Here is a 21,884-nt window from a genome sequence, read left to right on the forward strand (position 1 = left end):
AATAGACTTTAATCTCGTATTACACCAATACTAGCGATACATATTGATCTGTATTAGTAGTGACCGATACTTGTGCTGGTAACATATACTAAAACCATGCCATGGATACAAAAAAGTACAGTAACTGAAGTGTTTACTCTTTACTTAGATGAAAGTAATTAATAAATGGATCTATGATCTTCCCCTTTTGCCTCTTTGTCAATGTCCAAGTTCACCCATCATCTCAGAGAATGATAATGTCTTAGCCATTAATGAGTACCAAAAGTTGTCAGGTGGAGATTCTTGTATTGTTATTTGTAATGGCAGTTATGAATCCAATGGCGGAGCAGCAGGTTGGGCATCTGTATTATTATTATTCTAGTCTCAATTTGTGATTATTTTTATAAGCTCTAGTTTTGTAGGAAACTCTCAAGAATCATAACTTTGAAGATTGAACCATGGTTTGAGGGGAGCATAAGAACTTGGATGAACACATGTAGGAGTATGGACGGATTGCCAAGAAATGGGACTGGTTGACACAGGAAACATACAAGGGATGGCCATGGGAAATTTTTATAACATTTCGTGTTTGATGAAGGGGTTTGCTTCTATATGTATATTTAAAAAGGATAGACAAGTAGTTTCTATTGCCCACAAGTGGGCTGTTGAGGCTGGAGAGACTCTCAAACTCGATTAAGGTTATAATGTGATGAACTATTTATTTGGTTAATCTATTTTCTTCCTTCCGCTTAAAAAAGGGGATGAAAGGGGGAAGGGGGTTTCCTTCACCTATAGGGTAGGATTTAATCACCATTCTAAGATCATTAATACACACCTCCTATTGGATGAAGTCGATAATACTCGCACCAGCCCTTGCACGATACCCTCTCAATACCATCCGATCTCTTGAATATGGTTGAAGGAAAATTCAGTCCTCCTAAAAACAATATCAACATTTTATAAGAATTTGAAAGAGATTGGAGCGGCTTGAAATAGAAAAATACTAAAACAGTCAAGATGGACCCTACCCTTCCCCATGTGGGTAGTAGATCTAAACTTACTAATGTATTGGATGGCAGGTTGGCATCAGGTATGGCTTTCTAGGAATAGTATTTTACCATAATGCCCCTGAACTTTAGGCATATAATTCCAAAAATTTGCTGTACTTTTTCATATTTACAGATGCCCTAGCCCGGAAGGCCCTGTCTGTTATGTGAGACAGTTTGGTCGTTTTCCATTCCGTGGCTTCACAATCTTTGCCTAAGTGAAGCCACTAGTTGTACACATGATTATCATCAGTAAAATCACTTCTTACCAAAAAAAAAAAAAAAAAAAGAAGACGTCTTGGGACAGCCAAAGATAGTCACCTAAAGGAGCTCTTAGAAAATCCATAGGAGGGCCTCATCGGATCTTGACAAGAAGGTAGTGATCTATCAACTTAGCATCAATCATTAAACATACGGGGATAGCTCAGTTGCTAAAGACAACACCTTACAATTAGAGGTCATGAGTTCAACTCTCCTTGGTGGTCTACCTATCAAAGAAAAAACTCAGCATAAATCATCAGTCTGTCCAATCTTTAAATAATAAATTAGTTACCTGCCGATAAAATCAAAGGAATGATAAATCTCCTTTTCTTCATAAAATACAAGATTGAAGCAAGTGTCAATGTAGATGGATTTATATTCTTTGGAAACCCTAGCCTTGTTATTCTCTCAATTGGTTGGAGGAAATTTCATTTGACCTTTGTTGAGCAAATTGGCCTTGATTTTTTTTTTTGGGGTGAATGGAGAATAAATTAAAAGAAAAGAGCAAAATACAACCAAAAGCCCAGAAGGCTAACCACTAGGGGATCCCCAATTGGGGTAAGGAAAACAAGAATCAAAAGAATGATACATAAAACTGGCCTTGATTTTAATGCTTCTTTGTGAGTTTTACTGCTAACCTTCCTCGAACTGTTTTCAGATCAACATGGCGGCTTGAAATTTTCTTCCTACCCTTTCTTGAACGTCTTCTGTGTGTCTTTTTTTGCAGACGCTGCCGACGTATCTCAGGATCTGCCCAACCTTTCCCCCACTCCGAGAAAGTGGAATACGATTTTTCTTTTGTTGAGAGTAGCATGTCTGCTTCAGGGTATATGCAAAAAGGTTGATCCATCCCAGACTGAAGAAACTTGAATCCCATATCTGTTGGCGCAGGGAATTTTATACAAACCCTTGTCTGCACAAAGGAAAGCAATTTAAAGCAAATGTCATGATAGCTGCAAATACCAATATATAGATGTCTACATGCTTAAGCATACATGCACAACCACATTAACGTGCATCTTACTAAGACAGTAAAAGCACAAAAATTGACCGTACAGCCACCATAACCATGTGATGACAACTTCCTTCTCCCTCTTGGGGGGGGGGGGGGGAGAGGATGGGGCATAACCAAAAACCTTATATTGGGAAAAGGACCTAAATGGACCATAGAACAAAAGAGTAGCCACCCCACTCTTTTCTGGTGGTGTTGAGATACAATCCAGTGTAGTGTAGACTGGACAAGCAATGTCCATCAAAAAGGGGGACATGAAAAGCCAAAAAAGGTGTCAGGGCCAATTACCTGACAAGGGTGTTGTAGTAGATACAGGAGGATAAATAAACTGCACAGTTATGTCAACTACCCTCTTCCATGCACTGATTGCATGTTGCATGCCAATTGATAATATAAGTGTTCCCTTCCAATCCACAATGGACGGAACCTGATCTCCCTTTCTAAAATTGTTTATCATTAAAAAAACATGGCATTGGTTTGGTAAAATACGACCTCATTGATTAGTTTCCAAAAATTAATAAGATTAGATCTAAGTCATAAATTCTGCAATGTAAATAGCCACCAGCAGGGAAACACATAGACGAAGAAATATTAGTTTCCACTATTTGTTATGAACTGAATATGCATATTACAAGTATGTTCTGACTTATTTGCTTCTTTTGGAGTGGTTCCTTTATTTGCCTCTTCTCTGTTTCTCCTTTTCGATAAATTCATTGGGGTAAAAAAGAAAACCCACAATCTCCATTTTGTGTATAACATTTTTATCTGCCTTTATATATATAAAAGGACAGAGAGAACTGTTATGTATGTCTCAAATTCTTGTACCCGTTTCGAAGATTGACCCGCTCCGACATTTTTTGTGGCGACCCAAATGGGAATTTTTTTCCCCCCGAGGTCTGTGATGGTAGCAGAGGGCTTGGGCTGATAGGATCGGCCTGCTTAGAGGAGAATTTATATGTTTTACCCGTCTTGTTGTGTAAGCAAGTGAAACAAGTGAGATTTAGGAATTTTTTCAAGCTAGGGTTTCTGAGTGACAGTTCTTGCGCCATTTTGGGTGTTCTTGAGAGATCTCCATTTGTATCTTCTTCCATTTACATAGTGAATCATCTTCAGCTTCGCCTGTGGATGTAGCACATCGTATGGGTGTGTAAACCACATTAAATCTGGGTGTCATATTTGTTTGTTCTGTTTTCTTTATTTGTGTTTCTTGGTGTTTGTTTTAACAAAAACATTTTGTTCAACCACATCCTAAGAAGACTAACAAGATCATCAATCGATAGGCAGCAACTGTTTCATACATCAGAATCCCTTTCTGAATTTTTTTCCCATCTATCAACATTCCCTTGCTAAAGTAATATTCCAATTCACCCAAAAAAAAAAAAAGTCCTAACTTAGACTGATAAGATAAGGACTGAGCATCCATGTCATATAAGCTTTCTCTAGCCAAGAATCAATTATTGATCAAATTGGAGAAATTCATTGGCCAATAATTTTTCATCTATCAACACTCCCTTGCTAAAGTTTGGTGAATATTCCAATTCGCACAAGAACAACAAATTCTAACTTAGGATATTACTGTCAGTTCTGGATGTTCTTGCATATTTCCTACACTACATTCGCTATAAAATTGTGATGATAGTTGCAAGCATTAACTTGTGTATCTAAATCATAACATGAACATCAATCACATTTAAGAAAAGGAAAGCGAGGGGGTTATACATTAAATACTGCTTCCTCAAAGATTTCAACAATAACTCCTAACTTAGACTGATAAAATAAGGGCTGAGCATCCATGTCAAATAACCTTTCTCTAGCCAAGAATCCATTATTGATCAAATCGGAAAAATTCATTGGCCAATGATTTTTCATCTATCAACACTCCCTTACTAAAGTTTGATGAATATTCCAATTCGCACATGAACAACAATTCCTAACTTAGGATATTACTATCAGTTCTGGATGTTCTTGCACATTTCCTACACTATATTCGCTATAAAATTGTGATGATAGTTGCAAGCATTAACTTGTGTATCTAAATCATAACATGAACATCAATCACATTTAGGGAAAGGAAAGCGAGGGGGTTATACATTAAATGCTGCTTCCTCAAATATTTCAAGATATTAACTGCAGAGAATGCTACCAAACAATAATTATGCATCATGAGATTTAAAAAAAAGAAAAAGGCATGTTTTTGAGTGCTCACCAAGCCATCCCCCTCTTTTATGTATCCCTTGTCTTCTAATATGCGAGCAAGCCCTCGCCACCATAGCTGATCACTTGCAGCAAATTTATGACACTGTATTGAGCATCATACAGAAAATTATTCACAAACTAAACAAGAAAATTGGAAGCAAGTCTAAACAAAAAATGTACATATCTTTTTTTCTGGTGTAATTATAAACTGAGAGAGAGTTTGGAACTACCTGTTCTCTTATTTTGCTGACCACCATCTTAATGTTTGGCTTCTCCATTAATCTCCCTCTTTGAATTTCACCATCTACTGCATCATCATAAGGGCTAGTCCCATAATTGATCTGCCTCTGAACATGACAAAATTTTCAAAAATGAAAGGATTTGTGATTGGTGATATCCACAATATATACATAAATGAAAGAATATCTATGCAGCCCTCTTGAGTATTTGCTGCGTTTCCGTGAGTATGTATTTAATGTTTTTTGTACAAAAGCTTCTTGCTACTTGTGTTTTTGTGAGTGCTTGATGAATTGTTCACTTGTGGCGTGCAATATCTAATGTTCCTACCTGCTGCTGCTCCCAAAGTTCAGAAAGACATTAAGACCTTCTATTTTATTTACTGATGTTGGCACACCACTTAAATGTGCGAATGTATTTGTCTATTTATTCTTTTGGACTAATCATTTGTAAGACCACATTTGTCTTTTGGATAAGCAAAGCAACTTTTCCAAGCAAAGAGAGAGAGAGAGAGAGAAAAGGGGGGGAGGGGGGGGGGGGGCAACAGTAAAAGGGGGTTGTAAGACTGGAAGTGCAAACCACAACCAAGTGAACCAACATCATCTCCTACAGGCCTAGACCTTCTCACAACTGAATGTGCATAGTTACATCTGAAGAAATTGTTGATGTATACATTGACGCTGCCCTTCCCTAACAGTTTGAGCTTTTAGGTGAAACGGTATCGAACATGGTATCAGAGCAGGGAGGTCAAGTGTTCAACTCCTGCGAAGTGCATCGGAAGAATTTTCCTGACATTTCTTCTCCCTTGGTGTTGCGCAAAGGAAATGCCGCATGAGGCAAGGACCATAGGATCTTGGCCTACATGTGCGGGGGAGTCTTGATGTATACATTGACACTGCCCTTCCCTAATAGTTTGAGCTTTTAGGTGAAACGGTAGCGAACAAAAATAACAAAATACCCTCAAAATCAACCAAAGAAGAAACCTAGAGGTACAGCATTGAAAATTAATTATAAACTGGATTTTCTGGAGAAGAACCACTTCGAATATCCTGGAATTCACTTCTTTGCGTAAAACCCAGCAAATGGGAAAAAGCAAATATCACACTGCCCTAACAAGTAACAACTACACATAACTCTTTGTCTCTACTGAACAATAAACACAACATTGTTCAACTTATCTTTCTATGAGCTACATGATCTATGTTCAAATTTTATCCCGCACAGTGACCAACATGAAGAAAGCTACCTACTCTATTCATTCGTCGATTGCTCTTCTAATCTGCTACCAGTGGCATTTGATAGGACTTGGAGTGGCCACTTCTCGCCTGAAATTTCAGGCCCATCCATTGCTTAATGAAGGAGTTCGATTGCAAACTCCACTCAATCTGATTTTGAGTGGTATGAGGAGGTATTGGTGGCACAGTTTCACAATGGATTGCACCCTCAGATCAGTGTTGCATTAGCATCCAGTCAACTGCCTACAATGGAGGATGTTGTACAGATGGTATATCAGATAGAAGAAAGTCTAAGGTGGCCCTACACTCCAAAGACATTTATAAATAATTTCTCTAAAGGTGATAGTTTCAGTCAGCAATAGTCTTCTCCCTAGGGAAAATCATTCAGCAAGCCACAGGTTAGCGGTTCATCTATGGCACCTTCGAGGCAAAACCAACCTTATTCTCCGCCTCGGCGTGGTTCAGACAGATCTCCTATGAAGCCACGAGTTGATAATGTAAGACTAGATTAGGGTTAACTTAGTCCCAAAATAACCCACAATAGTTCACAACAGTCAGCCAACAATCGACCCTAACAGCAGGGTGTAAACCTGATCCAAAACCAGGCTTAGGGTCCAAACTAGAACTCAAAATTACAGCCAAGGATAGATGCTGCAACAGAGGTCGAGTGCAGGCCAAGAGATGGCCAATAAACCATCCAAACTAGGGCTGAATAGGATGACCAGAATCACAAGTAATCAACATGTCACAAAATTAGAAAGTAGGAATAGGTGTGTAAAAACCAAACCAGCCAATAGAATGAAACCAAACTCAGGTTGAGTGGAGCTTGCAGTGGTGGGAAGCTTTGCTGAAAATCTCATTCAATTCTGACGGTTAGGTTGAGAGATTTAGGGATAGAACCAAAATAGAAGGTTAAGCTCTGCAGGCCAAACCAGCCAGCAGACTGGGCTGGAATTGGGATCGAGTGGAGGCCTTCGTGTGAGTGTTTTAAGCTCCAAAACTCAGCAGGTTCTGATGGTGCAATCTCGAGTTATGAAAGCCAGAAGTTTGCTGCAAAACCCAGGGCAGATCTGGAGCCGCAGGTTGTATATAGCCTTCTTAATGTTGGATCAGCAGCAGCAACAGTCTGGAATACTTAGAGAATGATTGGAGCCTTCGAAGGATCTTCTCAGCACTTGCAGCAGTCACAATATTGTAGCAGTACAAGGGGATCGAGTGAAATAGAAGAGAAGAGAAGATAAGAGAAGAAAGGGAAAGGGATAAGGAGATTCGGCTCTCTCAGCCCTTCATGGGTTTCGACTCTCACCAGCCAGGCTCTCTGCCCTTCATCCTCACAATAGGATAAGAAACTTGCTCAAAGCAATACTCAATCAGTCACTAAATTGTTGGGGAGCCTCTATGGCTGTTACATATAAATACACTAGGGTTGAGTCAAAAATAGAAGGAAATAAAATAGCAGTCTCTTATATGGCTGAGACTTGCTTAACAAGTATTAAACTGAATTAGAAACTAACTGAAATAGAAAACCTACTTGACTAAGTTACTAAAACAGAAAATAGAAACAAAATAACTACTAAAATAGAAACTAAACTAACTCCTAAATCCCCACACACAGACATAATTGACCCTTCTAAAAAAGTCTCCACACGATCTGATCTTGGGTCCCACAGGTAGCATTCACACCAAGGCAATATAGGGGCTGTGACACTGTTCACGTGAACAATGTTTTGGCCTCTCTTTCTTCATGTTTTGTCCTACATCAGCAGCGCTACAGTGCTTCTCATGCAAGGGATACGGGCACTTTTCTGCTCAGTGTCATAATCGTCTAGTTGCTTTCACTGATAAGGAAGAACTCATGGCTACTGCTTCAGAAATGAAAAAAAAGGAACAAGCTAGTACTTCTGAAGTCAGAGCGTGATTGTGAACCTAATGAAGTCAATGATAGTGATAGTAACGAAGAGCCAGCGAACCGCAACATTGTTACGTTCTTCATCCACTTTTGGCTACATACAAGGTTTCTAACGAGGACGATTAATGTCAAAATAGCATTTTCCAGACCATAGTGAGATGCAACAATAGTCTGTGCACCATGGTAATCGACAATGGTAGTTGTACCAATGCCGTCTCTGAAGAAGAAGTTTGCAAGCTCGGTTTAAAGGCAGAGCTCCATTGTGACCAAGTGGTCACGGGTTCTGATGCAGGACAAAACATGAAGAAAAAAAGCCAAAACACTGTTCACGTGAACAGTTCACAGCTCCTTATTTTGCCTTGGTGAGAATATTATTAGAAGATCCTTGGTGGGGACCACATGAGAATCCAAGCTTTGACACGAAAGAGGATCGGCTGCTAAAAGACTTGAAGATCTGATCTTATTTTGTTACTATTCTCTTAGTAGTAGTTAGTTTCTAAATCTATTAGTTTCTATTTTAGTTATTCTTGCATGTGGTTGAACTATAAATCCTAGTAGTTTCTAATTTTAGTTACTTTCTAATTTCAGTTAGTTTCTATTTTTATTGTAAGCTTGCCTAAGCTATTAATAGGCCCCCATTGTAAGGAAGGAGCAGATTTTGGAGAATAGAATTTTCAGGCTATGTTGTCATCGGTTATGGGAGTAATTCCTTGTTTCAACAGCTGGGAATGCTGTGGGTGAGAAACCCAAGCTGAGAGAGCCATTCCCCTACCCCTTTCTTCTTCTATCTTCTCCTCCATTGCAATCGATCCCCTATTGTGTTGCTGCAACCACTGTGAAGAACACTCAAAGGCTGCTACCACTCTCCATCCAACATCAAGGCTGTTGCTGCTTCTGCCGCACTCATTCGAGTGAGTCTGCTGCTGGTCCTGAGGCTTGATTCCTGCTACAACTTCAAGGCTATGTATCTCCATTCCCCTTCATCAAAACCTGCAGAGTTTTGGAGCATCATCTCACACCATCATTCCCTCCATTCGATCCCCACTTCTACCCCATTAAATTGGCTGGAATCCTCCATATTCACAAACCACCTTTTTTCATTCCACCTTCATAACTTCACTTCCATCCATCAGAACTTCATCAAAATTGCAGCAAAGCCTTCCCTCAATAGGCCCTACACTCGATCCAAACTTGAGCCCCAACTGGTGGCTGGTTTGGCCTGCAGAATTTTATTTCTATTTTTGTATTGCTGCCATATCTTCCAATTCAACAATCAGTTTCAAGTGAGACTTTCAGCAGAGCTTCTACTCCATACAAGCATCAATTGATCCAAGCTTGGTTGAGTTCCAGTGGCTGGTTTGGTTTGATTTACTAAACCTTCTAATTCTGCACTTGTTTCTATTTTAGAATTGTGGGTTTACATGGGACTAGATTAACCCTAATCTAGTTTTACCTTAGGTTCGAGTCTGGAAACAGCCTCTCTTCGAAAGCAGGGGTAAGACTGCATACATTATTACCCTCTCTAGACCCCGCAGTGGCGGGAGCCTCGTGCACTAGGTGTTGAGAAAAATACTTCCCTCCCTCCATGATTGTTTTGATGATAACAAACGTATTGGCACAAACCATTGTGTATGACTATGTCAACAGGTTTGATGATGGAATAAAGAAGATCAAACCAAGAATGAAAGGACATAAAAGCACAAGAAAGATCAAGACTCTGAAGACTTGCCAAGACTCTCAAGCAAAGAAGATCTTGAAGAAAAAATCTTTTGAAGATTGAAGAACATCTCTTGAAGAAATCATGTTGAAGCTTCCTCCTACATGAAGATGTTCGAGTGCATATACATAGACACACTTGCATACTTGTAATTGCATAACATAAATGAAATTGCATTTGCATCATGTAGAGACCTTAGGAGGTTGATTTGAATCGCTCTTGACCTTAGAATAGGTTGGAAAAAGATTGGAGCGAAACCCGGCGAAACCCCCTCAGCCAAAATGTCGGAGATAAGCCAAACAGGTTGTCTGGACTGTGATCCAGTCGACCGGATCCCAGGCCATTTCGTCTGGATGCTGGCAGTACCTTAACGGGTACATACCAGTCAGATGATCCGGTCAATCGGGTCAGGTGGGACGATCGTCCGGTCGACCGGATGACCCAACATCCCTCCAACGGCTCTTTTTTAACGGCTATAATTCCACCGGCTATTTTATCCGGTCGACTGGATCGTTCTTCAGGTCAACCGGATGGACTAAAAATAGATCCGTTAAAGCACATTTTGCACATGTTTTTAGAGCCCCAAATGAGCTTATAAATAGGGAACATGTGTGAGTTATTCACCCATCCACTACAGTCCAAAATACTACTTTTGTGAGAGGAGAAAAGTCATTCTAAAGTTCTATTGATTAAAGTCTAGTAGTCTCCATTAAGATCATCCAAGGTTGATTTCAACATTCAAGACCTTCATAAGCTTTGGTTCTAAAGAAGGTTAAAGGTCATATGCATTTATTTTACATCATTTAACACTTGCAAGGAGTACAATGTCACACTCCTTGCCTAGGTAACTCTTATCCTTTTCATTTGTAATTATTTATTGTTCTTGCATTAGCCTAGACTGTACTTAGGTTGTGCAAGAGATCCTCTTATCCTTAAATGATTAGGATTAGCTTTTCCTGGTAAAAAGAGTGTTCTTGTATTAACCTAGACTGTACTTAGGTGGTGCAAGGGATCCTCTTATCCTTAAAAGATTTAGGATTCTCTTATCCTGGTAAAAAGATTAAGGATCCTCTTATCCAGAGAAAAAAATTATAAAAATGTTCTTCCCACCTATTGTATTGAAAGGAAGATACTAGTGAAACTCTCTCAAGGTTGAGAGGAGTGGATGTAGGCTGAGTTAGCCGAACCACTATAAATCCTGTGTGTTCTTCTTTTTGAGCATTTATTTACATGTACTCTGTTTCAATCAAAGAAAATTTAAAAAGGTTAATATTTCACTAGTGATAACCTATTCACACCCCCTCTAGGTTATCTCATACTAGATTGCCCTTTCTTTATTATCATGTTGTTTTGAATAGGTTATGTAGAAATAGGAGAAAGATTTGGGGTTTTACATTCCAGTTAGGAGTCTTTGTTTCTTATCTTTATATACTTGTAATAAAAGACAGATTTTAGATTTGGAATAGAAAGTTATTTGAGTATACTCAGTGTGAGTGTGGCGTGACTGTGGATGCGAGATTCTTTTCCTTTCTCCTCTTGACACACATCCTTATCTACCCATTCTCCTTGGGCCTTCCACCACTCTCTCTCTTTCTCTTCATCGAAGAGGATTGGTTTCTCTTTTTTCATATATATTTTTATTTATTATTCTGTTATATTCTAAGAGGGTCGTCACTTGGTGTTATGGCAAGGTCTCGTTACCGTCAGTGTAGTGGCGCGGGTTTGAGTCCCTGGGAATCAGCCTCTCCGTGAAGGGGGTAAGCCTGCCTACCATCTACCTCTCCCAGACCCTGCGAAACGTGGGAGCCTTGTGCACTGGGTACGACCCTTTTTATTCTGTTATATTCCAAATCCTTCTCATACAAGTTTCTTTACCTTTCTTCCAATTTCATGACAAACAAGCACGTCTGGAAATTTTTTCATTTTTTCCCGCCTTCTTTTTGTTTCCTATGGTTTGAAAAGTACTAGTTTAATGTTTTTTATCTGTATCTTTTGGTTGACTTTCTGAATCATTAGGTACTGAATGTCGAGATTACCAATTTGTTTGGAGAGTGGCTTGTTATGTAAGCTACCTACCAAGCCCACTGTCTATGTTCAAATAATGAAAATAATGAAAATAATGAAAAAGATTTCTGAGTGAAAGAAAATTACAGACTAATTTAGATCACACCAAAAGAAAATAACAAAAAGAGTAGCGGCTCCATGAACATTAATAGTAGAAAACACTTATAACACTAAACAACACTTACATACTGAGTGGCAAGAATTTGCATAAAATTAACTGCCTCCACCTTCAAATTCTCCATTTGGGGAGGTCCAACAACACATATATCACATCTGCACATTAAGAGATCATAAAATATAGGAAGAATAGTTTAGTCGTTAATGGTTCTTGGGTATGTGGTTAAGAGTTACAATCTTCCTCCATTAAGGAAGCATCACATTGAACAAACAAACTCACATCCATGAATTTCTAGGAATTCTAGAACAAGAAACTGAAAGAATAGAAGTATAACGTACAAAAAACACTTCCCGTAAGTAAAATCCTCTCCGAAGTATTCCACAAGTGTCTTCGCTCGACAACATGCACTATTCATTCCATATCTGCAAATGATGAAAGTAACTGAGATAAAATGTTTTATAATGAAAGGTTGCTTGCAAAATAAATAAATAAACTGAAAAAGATAAAATAAATGTGCACCTGAAGCAATCGGCTAACATTTTATATGCCTGTTTTGTCTGTTCATCACTCCGTTGACTTGGCAAAAGTGTTGGAATTCTTGATAGGTTTGCATACAGAACTGCTTACAAAAATACAACAAATTAAAAAATGCAGAAAAGAAGGTGAGGGTGGGGGTGGGGGTAGGCTATGCTGATAACAGAATTTTGAGACAAAAAAACTATTCATAATTCTTATCGAGGAATGTTGGTAATAGCTGAAAACATAATTTCTTAATATATTTTAAGAAAAGATATTTGACTTCTCCATATTAGGAAGGAATAGTATAAAGCATATAAGAACTCACCACAGTCTGCTAATTTACCATCCCTGCCAGCTCGACCTGCTTCCTGGTAATATGCTTCCAAACTCTGTTAAGTAATAGAATCAGAAGGTGCTGCAAGATCTTATAATGGCAACTGGAACAAATACAACATTACATAGATTTTGTGACGCAGAATGGAAGCAAAACCCCTCTACCCTACCTCCACCCAAAAATTTTAAAGAAATGATGATGATGCAGGAGTAGATCCATAAAAAGTATCAAAAATAAAAGAAAGAGTAGGATGCACAATTTTCCATGTAATAAGAAAACACAGTAGCAAGATGGATGAGTTGAAATTTGTACAAGAAAAAATGTAGACACATCAAATCCAAAAGATAAACCTGTGGCCAACCATAATGGACAATTCTTCGGACATTTGACTTGTCAATACCCATTCCAAAAGCAATTGTTGCAACAACAACCTGAAGGTTCAAGAAAACAGAATGATCCTTAGTTCTAAAATTTAGAATAATAACCCCTCCACACACACACACACACAAGAGAAACAGAGAGAGAGAGAGAAGCGATTTGGAATCCTCTCCATGGATCAATTCAGGAAATTGATTTTTAAAAAGTGTGAATATGGGGGCCAACCTACAATTCGGAAATCTCACCAACTTAAGATAATAGCACTCATTAAAACCAAGCTACTTCTATTTATACCAGAATGGTTGACAAAATTAGTTAACGACATTGCTCTCATGATAATGTCTACTATGGAATAAAAATGAGAAAGGACTAGGAATAGTGGAATACATAGCCCAAGACTTTAATCCTGTCATGTTGGAGAAGAAACCCGCACCAACACCGAGAATGGTGCTACAGATCATCTTCCCACAGCTCAATACACACTTATAGGCCTTCAATTGGAGCTCCTTTTGGATCATGTTATGGGCCTATAGTTGGGCGCCTCATAGCCTACCATTGGACCCTGTTAAGTTATCTAGAATTAGACAAATAGTTTTGATCTTAGAGTTCTACTTGATATCAGATCTTAATTTATTCATCTTACATATCTTACTAGAATTTTTGTTAACTAAAAATGGTTGAGTGTTCAAGAAATTAAGTTTCTGAATGTCCAAGTCAGTCGATTTTAACAGTTAACAACTTTGTAAATATGAAGTTGCAAGAGTGATGCAGTTGGACATTATATTTGAATTAAATCCAAATCATTCTAAATGCACAATTTTTCTTTCTTTCAACCGATAAGTTCCATTATTTAAGTCACTATCTTGCTTCTACCTTAAATTCAGGTCTGGTATTTTACTCTTGCATGTAAAGATCTTCTGTGTCTGTTTGGGAGAGTAAGATATAATAGCTACCCCCAAGCTTCAACTTTTAGACATCATAATATTCCTGAGACAGTCCACAATCCATTAAAAAAAAAAAGAGCGTACCCAGCGCACGAGGCTCCCACCACTGTGGGGTCTGGGGAGGGTCATAATGTACACAGCCTTACCCTTGCTTTCGCCGAGAGGCTGTTTCCAGACTCGAACCCGTGGCCTCTTGGTCACAATGGAGCAACCTTAACCGTTGCACCAAGGCCCGCCCCACAGTCCTCAATCCATCATTTCCCTCAAAAAAATTGAAAAAATCTATGCCCCTGATCCATCTCCCCTATAAACTCTTTAATCAACGAATAACCCATCATCTTTTTCCTTAATATTTGACAACCACCTTAGAAATCCAATTAACCCTTGTCCAGTCACTTAACTCTAGCCCAAATTCCCCATTAAATCTTCCCAAAGCCATTACACTGATGGAAAACACATATCATCAGACATCACAAGCTGCAAATTGTTGTTCTTTTGCCTTCTGAAAATTTCATTGCGTCTTAAACGAACCCAAAAAAAAGGCATCCATAAAACTTTTACTGAATATGGAAGGGTGATGTAGATCAAAACATGAAGAAGAAGAGGCCAAAACACTGTTCACGTTACTTTTCATGTGAACAATGTCACAGCCCTGTATTTGCCTTGGTGGGAATGTTACTAGGAGATCCTGTGGGGCCCAAGACCAGATTGTGTGAAGACTTTTTAGAAGAGTCAATTTTGTCTATGTGTGGGATTTAGGAGTTTAGATTAGTTTCTATTTTGATACAGGCTTAGATTCTATTTTTATTAAGTTGCTTGTTTCTCTTTTTTGAGTTTCTCTTTTTTTTTTCCTTTTTTTTCTTTTTTTTGGTGGATAAAAAAATATATTACTAAAGCCCGAGAAGGGCAAGAGGGAAAAGAGGGGGGGGGGGGGAATATACAAAAAGGGGGGAGAGAGAAGGAGGGGGGGAGTCCTGAGCCCCACTAAGGGGAAGAGCTAGGGCGTAACAAAGCTGTATCTAGACCCCAGGATACAACAATGTGCCTGTTCCTTGGGGTATCCCTAAAGGTCTTGTGAGGCAAAAGACTAAGCTTAGAGGATACATCCCAAGAGATGGCTTTCCAAATCAAGTCAAAAGAACGAGATTTGGAAGTCCATCTCCCAAGGTTCCCCTCCATCCAAATGTGATAGATAGTAGCGCCGAGCACTAGCTTGCCAATGGTGTCACAGGAAGTACATCCAGGGAAGGTAAAGGCCATCCAAGACCACTCTCAAGCGAAAGGAAGAATGCTCCTGCAGCGAGGCCAGATGAACGACAGGGCTTTTTTCCAGATGGTGGAAGAAAAGGGACAGGGCTTTTAGAAACCTTGCAACTTAGAGTTTCTATTTTAGTTTCATTGCTTGTAGTCCAAGTCTCAGCCTTATAAGGGACTTAATTTTTAGTTTCTATTTTAGAGCTCAGTCCTTGAGCCTTTAAATATTGTAACCTGCCCATAGAGGCACCCAATGATTTAATGAAGTTAATTATTATTGTGTGTGAGATGAAGGGCAGAGAGGCCTGGCTGTGAGAGCCGAAATTTCTTATCCCCCTTGCCTTCTATTTTCCTATCTTCTTCTTCTTCTCTGCCTTCTACACCCAATCGAGCCACACTCCTGCTGTGCTTTGGGACTTCAACTGTGTGCAATCAGCTGCTGCTGAAGAATAGAAGTGATTCTCAAATCAAACTCTTGACTTGCTGTTGCTGATCATCACCAGTGAAGGATCGAGACACCCCCAGCAGATCAGTTTTCTGCCCTGCTTCTCCAGTACCTTCGAGTCATCTTTTCTCTGAAGTCTGAACCTTGTTTTATCAGGGCTTTGGAGGATTGAATCAGACCAACAAGAGGCCCACTTGATCCCAGTTTCAACCACAGTTGCTGGCTGGTTTGGCCTGCAGTGCTTAACCTTCTAATTTGGGGTCATCTTCTCCTCACTGCAAGCTCCACTCGATCCAAGTTTGGATCCATTCCCACTGTTGGTTTGGTTTCTACACTCAGTTCTATTCTTTCTAATTTTGGTGCTCTGTTGGTAGTCTTGTTTCTGGCCATTCAAATCAGCCCCTACTTGGAGGGTTTGCTGAGCATTTTCAGGCCTGCACTCGACCTTGCTTATAGCCCCTTTTGGTGGCTGAAAATTGTGTTCCAGCCTGAACCCTAAACCTTACTTTTGGCCCTGGTTTATACCCTGCTGTTGGGGTTATTGCTAGTGGACTGCTGTGAATTATTGTGGGTTATTTTGGGACTAGGTTATCCTAATCTAGTCTTACATTAAAAAGGACATGTTGAAAACATTAAATAGATCAAATGTTTTCACCATTTTATTTTGTAACAATTTTCAAGAAAGTGTAATTTTGATGGGAGTTTTAACTTAGTATCAAATAAAACTCATTACAATTTACAATGATGGAATTTATACAGATGTTCAAAATTGAAGGTAGTCGTAGAGAAAAGGTAATCAATGCATTTTATGTCAATATAATAATTCTTTTAATAAGTGAATCTATAGAGTGTATATGCATACCACTCATTAAGAGGGGGAAAAAAAAAAGACAGCTAGAAATTGGCTACTTCAAAGAAGTACTTCAAATTACAATATAAATGAAGCAGAATCATCAAGCTACTTTTCAGAGATCATCGACAATGGAAGACCAAGCAAAAGAAAAATCCATTTCAAGAATCCAATGTCCATGCCTGTAAAACATTTTGATGGAACTCCTTGTGGACCCGCCTTAAATGTGCTCTCGGCAACTGAAAGGAAAAATTATGTGTTAATAGGGAAACAAATCAAATTGTAATTTAATTTTCATTTTCCAAATGAAAGTATTCAGTTCATTGGAGGGGAATGAATTCAAATGGAGCTTGCCGCAAAGAAAATATCTTGTGGGGCATTTTGCACAAATAAGTATAGGAAGGGCGTTCCCAGTGCACGAGGCTCCCGCTACTGCAGGGCCTGGGGAGGGGCAGATGTAACCAGTCTTACCCCCGCTTTGAAAAGAGACTGTTTCCTTGAATTGAACTCACGACCACCAGGTTGCAATAGAGCAACCTTACCGTTGTTGCACATATAATTATATGTAAGGCAAATTATTTGATGTATGACCCAGAACCATGCAGAATCAGAAAAGAATGTGGATGTTTGGGAATCAGTTTCCACTTGCCTGCATGAGCCTCGCCCAACTTCCATAACTTTTGGTGTTTCTACATTGTAAAGGTTCCTATGGCCAACCATTGGCCTATTGTTGAAACATTGACCCTATGACAAACTATTTAATCATAGGCTTTCCAGAAACTATTTTACAACCTAAAGAAGTGTTTGCTTGGTGCAGGACTTCTCATAATAAGAGGCTGAGATGGTGGGAAAAGAGAAAACCAGTGAATCCTAAACAGTAAGAAACTAAAATATAAAAGTCAGTAGTAGAATAAAAAGACATGGTTAAGATAAAAACTAACCTTGGCATTATAAGCAGCAGCTTTTACACCAAAACTACAAAGAAATTTTGCTAGTTTTAATGTCTCTTTTCTAGTTGGCACATAAATAATAGTTGATCCTTGTTCTAAAGGTGCCTGTTGAAGTTGTAGGCATTCTTCTGGTTTGGTTGGTGGTCCAAGTGTCTCAAATGACCCACACACATCCCCGCTATCGCCAGGAGATTTCCCAGAGAACTCACCACAAGCAACTGCACAAATGGGGATCAATGAATTCCTTTCCTGAATAGCTATCGAAATTTTAAGAACTAGAGGACTCCAGAATTTATTTATTTAATTTTTTTTTTTTACTTTTTTTGAAAAGGCTCTTGGCAAAAGGGGAAAGCTGGAAGAGTTGTAATGAAGTCCTAAGGAAGATAATGAAGTTCCCTCCTTCGATCAATACGGTAGGATTTAAACCTTTTTCACTTTGAGATTGATAGGAGACATTGAAGTTCTACCTTCAGGACTGTAGCCCTACACAAAAGTCATTGGTTTGGAAACGTTTAAGAAAAAAGTCACAGCCCTAGTCATAAAATTCCATTGCATCCTCCATCCCCACAGGGAAAAGTTCTCATCCAATGATTTTGGCCTCATGAGGACAAATTCTGGCTACCACAGTAGAAAATCAGCACTACTCCAAATGAAATGTGAAAATTGACTTGTGCCTTAACTGTAGGAGTTACTAGTAGACAATAAATCCTGGAAACAATGCAAGAATGGTACCATCTAAATCATTCACACTCTGAAATGTGTCTAGGTCATCTTCAAGATATTCTACTGACAGTTGGTCTTCCATTGAAGCAGCTGAAACATTTGCATTCACTGAACTTACTCCAGCACCGTTTCCATCTAAGTCATCATCATAAAGATCCTCGGAATCATTCAAATGCATTTCATCAGTATCAGAATCGCTGGAATTATCAGAATTATTCTCTGAACCACATGAGGCAGCATTTTTTTCCTTTTCAACAATCATTCTCTTCCTGGTGTAAGTGTCTATCAATTCACGGAAGTCCTTCTCATAAGATGACATGGACGATGTTCTACTATGGTTCACCTGCAAATAATAGAAAGTTGAATGAAAAGATTGATACAGCAGTGGTATTACAAGAAACTAAAAATAAGAGAAATTACTAAGCACTGCCCTTAGCATAACATGCATCTAAATGCATACGAGAAAAAAATTGCAATTTCTACGATGAAAACCAAATAGGTCCCAGAAATATAACTCAGACACAAGATCTAAAACTCACTGAAAACCGAAGATTCGGTCTAAAGAACGAAGTAAGCACAATCTTCGTTTCCTCTGACATGCAGAGTGACTTGACAATGTCTTCTCGAACCCGGATTGTAGCAGTAGCAGTCAATGCCATCAGTGGGATATCGAACTTCAAGAATTTCAATTTGCTGGCTGTGAAATTTTCTCTTAATACAGACAATCGCCTAAAACAAGTGGAATATGGGGGAGGGGAAAACAAGGACTTTGTCAGGGGGAACAAAATGCCAACTTAAAATGTAAGACAGTTGGGGAAAAGATAAATAAGCTAATGCCAATTAATCAACAAACAGTTTCTCCAGATGATAGAGGTTGGAACCAACATCGTATGTACATTCTCTTGCATTCATGTTTAAAGTCACAAGGGAATTACTACCAAGACACCAGTGATTGGATCCTAGGGAAGCAGGTTTTCATTGATGGACCCACTTCAATGGGACCCATGTACTGTGTACCTGCATGCACTTAGTGTGTAGTAGTGCCACAGTTATAGATGGTAGTTTGTGTATATCAATAGTATCTTATAGAAATAATCCAGTCATGTTGCACCAGGCATTATTAGTACTGGATTAAAAAAACCAAGAAGGTGGTCAGGGCATGGAGGTATACCTGTAGTCAGGTCGAAAATCATGGCCCCACTTAGAGACACAATGTACTTCATCAATGGCGAATAATGCAATTCCACGATTTTCTGCAAGTCTCTGAAGTGGTCCTATAAGTCTGCTCAAAACAAGAGAAATAGCAATTATTTTTCTCACAAGACTTGGATACACCTCCCCCCCCCCCCCCCAAGCAGGTGAGGAAGGAAAAGAAAGATGATGGGTTAAATCTCACCTAAGTACTGTCTCTGGGCAAACATAAATTATCGCATACATGCCACTCATTGCTTTCTGTTCCACACTACCATCACTTTGTCCGGAACCAAGGAAGCAAGCAGAGACCCCATGTTCTGCTAGCTTTAAGCATTGATCATGCATCAAGCTTATCAAGGGTGAAACCACAACCACGACCTTCCCTGTCAAAATTGCAGGAATCTGAAAACAAAGAGATTTCCCTGCAGAAAATGTATATACTAAATCAGCTACAGCCTGCCAGTATACTTACTACAAAAGCCATGGGTTGAGAACTGGATACAAGCAAGCCAAACGAGAATACCTGATCCTGTTGCAGCAAGGACAAGACAATCTTGGTGGGCTAACCAAGCCTCCAGGGCTTCCTTTTGGAAACTCTTCAAGCATGAAAAACCAAAATGCTTCATTAAGACATTATTAACTCTCTGCTCCCAATCTGATCCAATCACGTGGTCTTCTGGCCTACAAACTGGTGCTATGGACAATTTTGGTGCAGGTCCCAGATCATGATCCGTGTATGGAAGAGGTGCTTTCTGCTCCTCCATAGGCTTGAACATCTCAGAGCCAGAAATTGACACACCGGATGCATCATGAGTCTTGCTTCTTTTGAGTCTACCTGATGATTGGAGATGTTCCATGATACTAGACTGTCTCATCCAACCCATAGCATTTGAGGTGGGCGTAACACTTTTACCTGAAGTGTGTCCATTACTGGTAGAAATATCGGAACCATTTGATTGAACCCTACTATTTCCATTAGAACCATTCAAGATAAACTCAATAGCATTATTGAGAGATGGACCCACGGCTCCTATGGCTTCCATGATTAAAGAATATTCAAATCCCATCTCAATCAGCTCCGCAATGACATGGTCAGCAGAGACATCATTCCCATCCATTGCATGAAATTGTGAGTGAAAAGTGTGTACAGATATCTGAAGGTCATTAAACAATGAACAATACAGATAAGTACCATATACCCAAATTGAAAAATCTCACGAATGATAAAACAAATGGGATTACAGAAACAACATAATACTTTTACAGCAGTAAGTTACTATGCCCAAATTAGACTTCAAAAACGTCCAGCAGTTGATGTGCTCAACAAGGATTACTGATTTTGCAGGCTCAACCTAGCTTTCCATGATTGTTCAGACAATTTTTAACATTTTCAATGCAATATAATGAAATAAAATTAAGTAAACAAGCGTAGTACAACGATTCACATTACAAGACAGATTAGTTCTAGCAATGAGATGAGATACAACATAATGACCAAAAAAACATTTGGGACAAAATAAAAAGGAATCATCTAATGTATGGGGACGAAAAAATTACCGAAACTTGTCAATCCATACCAAGAATTTCAAGGTAGTCTCTGCGAAAGAATTCTGCAAAGTGGTAGAAGATGAGAAGAACTGCTAACGTGTGATTGAAATCGCAAAATTTGAAGAGAAAAAATAGAACGATTCATTCACGGGTTTGAAGTGCTTCTACTCTACGTAAAACAGATCAAACAACATGTCGAAGATTCCCACTCCAATTTGATTAAGTGAATAGAAATGTTAAGTGGAATGAGATGGGAAGAAGCCGAAGTTCCGCATATTCACAATTCGAGATCGAGAGAGAGGGAGCTAAGGAGGAGGGGCAGAGGAACCCGAAATCTCTGGTGTTCTTGGCAAACCGCGCGAAACTTTAAAACCAAACCTATTCATGAAAGGGGTTCAACCTAATTGAGTGATTTTACACGGAAGGATTCTAAACTCGGAATCGGTGATTTGAGTTTTTTCAAAAACCAGTGGGTGGTCTGAGTTTCGTTTAAAAACCAGGGTTGAGGTGTAATTTACCCTTTAAAAAATTATATAAAATGATATTATAACCAAATTGGAATTATCCAACCCCTATCATATAGTTGTGATGTGAATTGGTCCGATAGACATATGGGCCATAGTTGATCCATCGATCATCAGGCAACAAAAGGGCCTCTGAAGTTGTGGAGAATTTTATTAAACAAAAAAAGAGAGAGAGATTTTTACAAGGGATTTTTTGTATTAAAATCCTCTGCAGTACCGGCGGGGCGGCAGTGCACATCTGACAGCACAACAAAGGCCATGTGTGTCATGTGTGTCACCTGGCCTCTGTTGTGCCGTCGGATGTGCACTGCCGCACCACCAGTACTACAGAGGATCCTGGTCCGGATTTTTTTATGGTCAAATTATGTGTAAAATTCGTCAGGGCAAAATCCAAAAAATGTGTGTGCCCTATAAATATTTTGCTATGGAAATTTTATGAATTTAAAA

General features: G+C 39.1%; 2 protein-coding genes across 3 annotated transcripts in view; one reads left to right on the plus strand and one right to left on the minus strand.

The window, feature by feature from the left end:
* Positions 1 to 8,689, plus strand: part of LOC122660134 (flowering-promoting factor 1-like protein 3) — a 30,796-nt gene extending 22,107 nt beyond the window's left edge. The window contains exon 2 of the mRNA XM_043855313.1: positions 8,639 to 8,689. The gene's annotated coding sequence lies outside the window, so the exon portion shown is untranslated. The remainder of the gene's footprint in view (positions 1 to 8,638) is intronic.
* LOC122660131 (ATP-dependent DNA helicase Q-like SIM) lies at positions 1,859 to 21,245 on the minus strand. Of its 2 annotated transcripts, none has more exons than XM_043855311.1 (16): positions 20,943 to 21,245; positions 19,889 to 20,519; positions 19,568 to 19,787; positions 19,343 to 19,453; positions 18,711 to 18,900; positions 18,181 to 18,514; positions 17,440 to 17,666; positions 16,681 to 16,737; positions 12,978 to 13,058; positions 12,619 to 12,682; positions 12,294 to 12,393; positions 12,113 to 12,196; positions 11,842 to 11,929; positions 4,725 to 4,841; positions 4,505 to 4,597; positions 1,859 to 2,199 (listed from the first exon to the last, which is right to left on the minus strand). In XM_043855311.1, the coding sequence occupies exons 2-16, from the start codon at positions 20,481 to 20,483 to the stop codon at positions 1,894 to 1,896; spliced, it is 2,667 nt and encodes an 888-aa protein (XP_043711246.1). In that variant the 5' UTR covers positions 20,484 to 20,519; positions 20,943 to 21,245; the 3' UTR covers positions 1,859 to 1,893. The 2 variants fall into 2 exon arrangements, with proteins under 2 accessions (XP_043711246.1, XP_043711245.1); XM_043855310.1 differs by having other exon boundaries at positions 20,923 to 21,245.
* Positions 21,246 to 21,884: the final 639 nt, after the last annotated feature.

This window comes from Telopea speciosissima, chromosome 4 (assembly GCF_018873765.1).
Source record: "Telopea speciosissima isolate NSW1024214 ecotype Mountain lineage chromosome 4, Tspe_v1, whole genome shotgun sequence".
NCBI lineage: Eukaryota > Viridiplantae > Streptophyta > Magnoliopsida > Proteales > Proteaceae > Telopea > Telopea speciosissima.